At 47.4% G+C, this 8721-nt stretch overlaps 1 protein-coding gene across 1 annotated transcript; it reads left to right on the top strand.

Moving 5' to 3' along the window:
- The first annotated feature begins 3534 nt into the window (after window positions 1-3534).
- CCDC190 (coiled-coil domain containing 190) lies at window positions 3535-6693 on the top strand. Its single transcript, XM_053391182.1, has 3 exons — window positions 3535-3943; window positions 4778-4895; window positions 6043-6693. Exons 1-3 carry the CDS (start codon window positions 3769-3771, stop codon window positions 6617-6619), a joined length of 870 nt encoding a protein of 289 aa, XP_053247157.1. The 5' UTR covers window positions 3535-3768; the 3' UTR covers window positions 6620-6693.
- The last annotated feature ends 2028 nt before the right edge of the window (window positions 6694-8721 follow it).

The following is an 8721-nucleotide window of genomic DNA, read 5'->3' as shown; positions in this document are numbered from 1 at the left end:
TCTTCATGCATGGAACATAGTAGACGGCACCACAGCAGCCCTTGCCTGCCTGCCTGCCTGTCCCTCTTCCCTCTATGCGCTCACAAAATCACCTGACATACATTAGGTCTCTAAGACTGGATTTGGGTTCAGGCCCTGGTCTGGCCCAACAGCATCATGGAGGGATGTACGCCCAGCACTCCCAGCACGTCATCCAACTATTGCTGAGGAAGATAATGCCCCAGGAAATGTCTCTGTATGTTAGCAGTAATTTGCCAATAATACCTTGGAACCTGCTACCATTTCCTCCCGTAATGTCAGAGACCTTCCAGTGCCAGCCCAAATGATGTCCCCCCCCTCACACCACCTCAGATATCAATTCCTGTCTTCATTTGTTACACACGCACCCTTTATTGTGCTGCATGAAGCCGTTCACTTCAGAGCTGGCTCTGGAACCGTGTCCTTGCAGCACTCTGAGATTTGTCTTAATCTCTGGAGGGAACCAGGAAAAACAGGTCTGGGAGCCAACAAATCTCTTGGTTTCTAGTTGCTAGGCTTTCCTAACACAATAGCTATCTTTGGGCTGACGTCCTTAATTACCTTTGGCTTGCTTGTGGGCTTAGACTGACAATTTGCTTGTTAACTAGGCTCCAAATGAATTCTACAGAATAAATCAAGTCCCTAAGGGCTTGGAGTCTCTGATGGTGGGGAAAGTTCTCAAGTCATGTGATTTTGGCAGGGGAGTGGGGTTAATCCTTTGAGTAAGATTACCTTGTGTGCATAATGTTTTGTTTGTATGTATGTATACTTGCATGTTTGCCTGCGTTTGCGCAGGTTGCTGTGTCAATTTAGTTGCCAGTAGTCACTGTACTATTACATTTACATTTGCATGCAATAGATTGTGGGGTAGGAATTTTTGTAGGAGAAAAAGCTATAGAGCCGCTTGCAAAAGCCTCCAGGTATAAAGATTTCTGGCTTTTTCACAGCTTCAAAATAAAATGAGATAATAATTAGTGTTGGGGACTGGTGGCACACTTACCCAAGCATGCTATTTTTAGCCTTTTACAAAGCTGAAAAATAGCAGGCTCCTCTCATTATTGCAGATTTTGCTCAGTCTTGCAAACATTTTTTCTTTTTAGTTTTTTGTTCTTGTCTGGAGCATCAAAACACACACCTGTAATGGGAAGAGAGCCCAAAAGGGAGTTCACCTGTGCATGCTGCTTTGTAAAGGAAGAGAGCTAGGTGAGAGCATTTCCAAGGGAGGAATATCTCTGAAAGGGTAATCAGTTATCTCACTGCAACACGGTTCTCTCTCCCCCAAGGCCCCACAACAAGGAAAATCTCCCCTCCATCGCATGGGGAGAAGATATTGTCAGAACAGCTGACATATCACTACTTTAGTGCTTTACTTTATGTATTATGTTTTCTTCTAAGAAAATAAATGTGTGCTGCTTTGTATCGACTGCAAAGACCCTTCCTGAGTGATGATTCCACATCACATGTCTGTTTCTTATTTGCGGAGCAGTTTGATGTGGGCTGCTCCCCTGAGTCAAATAGCTGCCCTGTTCTTTGCCTCCGCCTACAAGGCAACAAGCCAAATCCATGTAGTAGAGCCGGCAGCAGCCGCAGCGGAGTTTTCACGCAGCACTGGGAGCATGCGGCTCTCACTTGCCCTGCAAGCAGCCTCAGTTGTGGGAAGATTTGGGTCTAGTGTTCAGGATTTCAGGAGCTTTCTGGATTCCCCACCGCCATGCGTTCCTTGGGGAAGGGCAAGCAAAATACAGAAACAGAAAGTTATTGCTGGCTTTTAACATGATCAGCCTTTCTTTGCTCTGTGGATTGTGCCTGGATTTCCGCAACTAGCCTCAGGGTCCCTGTCATCCTGAGCAAAAGAGAATCACAGGACGAATCCTTCAACTGTAAGTGCTGCTGCTGCTCTCCAGCATTTCTTCTCTTGTGTGTTGGCAGGGACCCTTGCAGGGTGTGTGCCAAGGCCAGGGGCCTAGTGTGAACAGGGCTCCATAGCTGTGTGGGCCATTTCGGCATTTGCAACTTGCCATTGCAGGGATTAGAAATTTTCCTCTTTGATCCGAGCGTTAAAGGAACAGGAGGAAACACTGTTCTCCTTCCACGTGGCCACCTGAGAGAAACCCAAGAAACCTAATGTTGCGCCATCTTTCTTTGGATGCAAAGAGGACTTTGGGTGGCTTAGTTTTACACTGGCACAGCTCAGCTGGCCTGATCCACCTGCTCCACTGCAGCCAGGCCACTCGCCTCTTTCTTAACCAATCCCAGAGTTCTTCATCTCAACCCTCCCCCATTCCTATGTGACTCACACATCTTCTGGGACGGAATAGTGGCATTTTTGAAATTCTGTACAGCAATGCCCCTGGGCAGCTGAAGGAATAACGTAGCCAAGAGTCAAGGCATAGTCTAGCATCCACTACTGGATCTCTTTCTAGCGTTCACAACCCATGAAAAGCTTCAGGACTCTGCTCCTTTACAGCTGAACTGGAGGCATAGGAGTGAATAACTTAAGGAAGTTATAGGTGTAGCAGGTTCAGCACTGTTTACTCAGGCATTAAAAGGGGTATGTCAACAGCAAGATTTACTTTTTAGCCTTCCAGAACAGAGTTCACCTAATGTGTTAACTATGGCTTAGGTAACAGCCCTTCTCATAGCAACACCATCTGTGTAACACAACAAAACAGGCCCCCTGTTAAGGGTTTGGCAATTCCAGGATTGTTCCCTTTCTCTTTCAGGTCTTTGGGAGCGCCTGACCCCACACGGCCCAGTTCACAGCCTGATTCTCTGCATGTTTTTTCAGAAGTAAGTCCCACTGAGGAAAACCCAGCTTCAGCAGTACAACGCAGATTTTCCCAGGGAGAGCGCCAGCTCCAAAGAAACACACACTTGGTCACAGAGCTTTAAAGTCCAGACCTCACCCTTCCATAGAAATACAGCCCAAAAGGAAGTCTGGATGAGCCCTGAGTGTGGACAGAATCACAGGAGATCCCCGAGACCACTCCAAATGTGAGCCTAGACCTGTTCAGATTAATGTTGCTTGTTCTGCTGTAATGAGGCAACTTCTGATGGAATTCAAATTTTTAAACAAGATTTGGGCACCCCAAAAATAGAGGCATCTCCCCACTTATGTCAGGGTTACGTTCTGGACCCCTGCACACATAAGTGAAATTGTGTAAAGTGGGGAGCACCCTCTAACAAGCCTTTAAATGCCTGTTTTCTCCTGCTCTCCAGCGCTCTCTCCCCACAACGCTCTCTTTAACTAGAGTTGAAGTTTTGGGGCTGGCTGCAGAAAAGTGGCGGCTGCTGCTGCGCTACCCTACTCATCAGCTCCTAGGCGGGGAGGCTGAGGAGCCTAAACAAAGCCCCACTGTGTCTCTGGTCTCTTTGGGACTTCATCTGCCCTCACTGACAGAGACTCTCCAGTTCTCTCCTGCAAATTCCTGGTACAATTCTATTTATTTATTTATTTCCTGGCACCACAAATATATGCAGTCATGCAAGTAGAATGCACATAAGTGGGGGGTGCTTGTACAAAGATAATGTCTCAGTGGTGGAGGATAAATTTGCATGACATGTTTAATCACAACATTCAGAAATTCTATGCAAGTGCTGGGCTATTAATTGATCTCTTTTAGATTTGGACAGCTGGGAGATATGCAGCTATCTTGAGGGAAAGAGGATGTGGGGCTGACCTTGCTAAATCTTTTTCAGATTCTCCAGGGGTGCCAGGAAGCCTTTCTCTCTCTGGGACTAAAGACAGACATGGCAGGTGGGGAGACCTCCAGGCGCTGGGAGGCCGAGAGGCAGGATGGCAAGAGGGCAGAGGCCAGGCTCATTCGCGGACTGCAGCATTTAGAAGACGCCCGTCTCTCCTATTTGAATTCAATGATGAAGGAACAGCGGAGACTCCAGCAGGAGCTCATGAGAATGCAGAAGAGTGAGGAGCTGTTTCCTTCTTCTTTCACCCAATGCAATGGCAAATAAAGCCACTTTTTGAAAGCAGGGATTCTGCAGTTGGAATTAATTTGGTGCAGAATTTGACCCCTGCCACCAAGATTACCCTTGGAAGGCCACGGATGCCCTGATCCTGATCCAGGAAGGGAAGAAGCAGGCTTCCATGTGTGCCAATGGGGTTGCATATTCTTCCACTGAATTGGCTGGGTGCATCTTTTGGATGTAGACTGGAGATGGCATCTCTACCCATCTGAGACTGCCCATTGTATGCAAGTTGTTCCCCATGACTAGGGCTAGTTTAAGATTAGAACATCGATCAATATGGTCCTAATGACCTAATCAGACCCTAGTCATAGGGCACACTGGTTGCAGTTCAGTGCCAGAAAATGACCCCCATCCTCCTTGGTAAACAGCCTTTCCCCACTCTCCTTTGACTCAAATGTAGCCCAGTTGATGAAAGAATCTTCCTTTCAGGGTGAAAAGCAATTTGGGGAAGCCATTTTGAGTGGACAAACAGCAAGGCAGGATTAAGCTGTTCCATTCTGTTCCTTTGTTGAAATTGACAGCCTCCTCCCAGCTGTTCTTCAGTTAAAACAATCACAAATCATTCACACATCTCCTGTGTAGAGCAGGGGCAGCCAATGTGGGGCACCCCACATGTTTTGAGTTACAACCCCTCTTAACCCTATCCAGCAGCCCACAGAATCTGGATGGTACCATGTTGACAATGCTTGATCTAGATTGACTCCAAAGTCCCTGCCTGGGGACTTTTAATGCAGGGGAATCCTGATAACCATCCTGCTCCTTTTCTCCCAAGGTCGCTCCAAGCAGAAGCTTTCAGTGGGCCCTGGACGCAGAAGCTTAAAACTGGCTCTTCCACTCCTGTCCCCTCAGGCAGGACGGGATTACAGCAGATTCCAAGATGCAGCACAGCGGTAAGGGTGTCTGTCAGGAGAACCTCACATCTGGGCTCCTAAAATGCCATGCATGTGTCTAAGGAATGGAAATCCAAGTTTTATTCTCATTTCATGAGCATTGCATCTGCCGCCCATTTTCCTCTTCCATTTCAGCTGCCTTGCTTTACCACAGAATTTCTCCCCGTTTCACGGCATCATACTAGCCCTTCCTTTCCATATCTCTATCAAATGCCCGCCTCCTGACAGACAAGCTCCCTCCCAGCTTTGCTAGAGAGCAGCTTCAGCCTCCAGCCATTAAGCCATGGTGCAAAGGCGAGAGAGAGGTCAGTCAGTGGAATGGAAAGTGAAGGCATGTTTTTGAAGGGGTGCATCAGTCAAAAACGCTTATGAAGGGTGCAAAGTAGGACTGGAGAAGGGGGTGGCTTGAGTCCCAACAGAGCGACCTGGAGGGCTGCATCTGGTCCCTGATCCTGATATCCATGCACACTGAACAAGCAAACTACAGTTCCCAGGATTCCCACGGGTTGCCATTTTCTGGTTTGCCTCAGGCAGGAAAATGTATTGGGCTGGCTCTGGTTCTCCTCCTCTCCTCCCATGTGTACCCCCTGAATCTGTTCTAAATCTCTGGAACAGATTTGGTAACAGTGCAGGATATGTGCAGAGTGGGGAAAGTCCTGTTGTGCCAGCAATAATCCTTGTGTGAGCACAATTAGTTAACTGACTACCGCCTGAACTGTCTCTGACTGTGGAGACAGAACAAAACCTTCAAAACCTCGACTGGAAGTTTAAATGGAGGATGGAGGGAGAGTCACTGTGTAAGCTTTGCCTCATGCAAAGTAGCAGCAGCTTACTCCCTACTCCACATTGTCACAGCAAACTATTAACACTGAACAAGAAGCAGCAGCCAGATCTTGGCACTCTCGTGAGGGTACTTGCCTGATAACATGTTCGCAAACACATTCACTCTTTCCACTTCAAAAAAGATACGAGGAAACGCTCCAATTTAGGGTTAGACCCTGCCAATTAGAGGCTGCACTTTGCCCTCAGAAGCACATGGACTTCTAGGCCACTGAGGTGGTTGCAGTTTCTTTATACTCCGTGCAGCGGGGAACTGAAACCACCCTGCTTAGGCCAGGGCTGTGTGACTCTCCCTCTTTTCTTCTAGATCCAAGAGGAAAACACTGGCCAAGGCAGGGGGCTTTCCGGGGACAAGCCAGCCTTCCTTGTATCTAAAGAAGCCTGATGGTGATGTCGCAAGAAATGAAGAGGACAGAAAAGGGCACTTGCCCCCCTTGAATGTCAAAGACCAAGACACCACTGCGGACAGGGACATCGCCACCCTAAAGGACTCCATCGCCAAGCAGTTGTGCATCTCCTCAGAGGCTGGGGAGGGAGAGGAAGCAGGTGGAACCGAGGGCCGAAGGGAAGGGCCTGCAGAGAAGGAGAGCAGAGCTGCCAAGGGCACTAAGCTCGTGACTCTCCCAGGGCAGCGAAGGCCTTCCCTTGGGCCTGAGAGGCTGATCATGGATCCAGAGGCCTATGCAGCAGATGGACGTCTCAGGACCACGTATGCCAGGCCAGATTTCCTAAAGTCTTATGCGGAAGCTAGGAAAGCCCGCTACATTCGCCACAAGAACGCTCCTGCCTGGGAAAAGGAACTGAGTCTCCAGGAGATATTTGGACACAAAAAGACCATGCAGCATTCACCACAGGGGCAGGCTATGATGAAACCACAGCCCTGAGTGCACGGGGAAAGGATGCCATGGCCCTCCAAAATCATGGTAGTCAAGATCACCATCAGCTCAAATCAGGCTTGCACACCAAGCCAGTTGTTCCCGGGACTCTTACATATGAAACCATGGGCTTTGGACTTGGGTAGGGTGTTCTCAGCATGCTGGTGGCACATAACTCTGTTTTTCTGCAACATATGAATCAGCTGCGCAAGTTCTTGGTCAGTTTGGTTGGGTGAAGGTGGAAAGTTTCTTGAAACTGCATTCTGATCTGTTTTGCAGGTTCGTGTGCTCGGGAGGCGCCCAGCACCTTCTTTATACACCTTTAGGCGCAAGGCGAAAACATTCCTCTTCAAGCCGGCCTTTGGCGTACAACATCCTATATCCTCTTAAATATGTTTCTGGGGGTGGGGAAGGGGTTTTGTTTTGTTTTGCTCTTTTTTTATTGTGTATTTTGTGTTTTTATCTTGCATTTTTATGCTGCGAACCCCCTGAGAGCTACAGATGGAGGGCAGGTTTGTAGCCTGGGAGTGCTGGAGGCCCACATGCCTGCAGTGGCTCCTTCTTTCCAGGACTGGGACAACTTGGCCACAGAGGTGCATGCCTTGGTAACTTCCAAGACTAGACTACTGCCATGGCACTCTAGGTTGGGCTGCCCTTAAGGCCAGTTCAGAAGCTGCAGCTAGTGCAAAGTGCAGCAGGTAACTGCTTTGCAGGGTGACCCATTGTCAACATGTCACTATTGTGGAAGGAACTGCACTGGGTGCCTATATGCTACTGGACCAGGCGGCTCAAGGTTTTACTTTCAGATTTTACTGAAGCTTTTTCATAATACAGTAAGATGAAAGAGTCCTGTATCAGGAAGTTTTTAATGTTTAATATTTTATTATGTTTTATATATGCTGTAAGCCACCCAGAGTAGCTGGGGGAACCTAGCCAGATGGGCAGGGTATAAATAATAAAAATACTATTATTATTATTATTATTATTATTATTATTATTATTATTATTATTCTAAACAAAACAAAAAGAGAGAAAGAAAACAGAGAAAGAGAAAAGAAAATGCCGAGTGTCCCTCAAAGGTAGCTCTTAACCCCACAGCTTTCCTTTCTTCTCCCAGCTTCCCACCCTGGGAGATCTTCCCCTCCCTGCGTCCTTCACCAACCGTCTATCACCTTGGAGCCCAATGACGACCCGGAGCAGAGGACACCCAAAGGAAAAGGGGGGGGAGGGAAATGGGAAATTAAAGGGGGAGAGAAATAAAAATAAAAAGGACTTCTGATTTTCCATTTGTCAGTTACAGGCAGCAACCATTTTGCATGTGGGTTCTGCCCTCTTCCGGGTCCAAAAGGACCCACAAAACAGCAGTTGTGTTTCAAGTGGAAACACACAAAATGATTTCTCTCTTTACATAAAAGAAATTACTCCAAACATTCACTCTAGGATGACATCCAACTATTCTACTTCCTGTTAAGCAATATTTTCACAATCATCAGACCCAAATGTCTCAAATTTGTTCATTTTCTTTTCACACTAAAAATTCAAAAGGGGTTCTCTATTATTATTAATGAATGTCAGCAATGATTTTTCTCTAATCAAAGATATCAATTTTACCTCAAATAACTTCAAAAATCATTCCTCTATATTGAATGCAAGTGGAGGAAAGATCCAAATGAATGCAACCGAACACTGGTAAGGGCTCATTATGGAGCCCCCCTAGGGGCAGGGAAGACAGCAAAAAAGGCCTGCTTTGCTGCCTCCATGGCATCCTCATCATGTCGTCTGGCAGAGCTTTTCCAGACAGGGCCAGAGGAGGTGGCGGAACTAACAGTAGCTGCTGTGACTTGTTTGCAAAACATTTTGAGGATAAAATCGCTTGCATCCACCAAGACCTTGACTCTGCTGTTATAGCGGATGAATCTCGTGGGGTGTCCAGAGCACAGTCTAGTCCTGTTGTGTTTCTGCAAGGTGGCTGCATCAGGTGCACTCGGATCATGTCCTGGGATCACAAGGGCAGTTGCGCAGCTGCAACGGGGGGAGGGGGGGGATACTTCACCCATGGGAAATCAAACTGTTGAGTGAACCCCTTCATGCCAGGTGATGCTACTGATAGT

The sequence above is a fragment of the Podarcis raffonei genome, chromosome 6, assembly GCF_027172205.1.
Source record: "Podarcis raffonei isolate rPodRaf1 chromosome 6, rPodRaf1.pri, whole genome shotgun sequence".
Classification (NCBI taxonomy): Eukaryota; Metazoa; Chordata; class Lepidosauria; order Squamata; family Lacertidae; genus Podarcis; species Podarcis raffonei.
The sequence above is the reverse complement of the archived record's forward strand: the minus strand, read 5'-3'. Positions and strand labels throughout refer to the sequence as shown.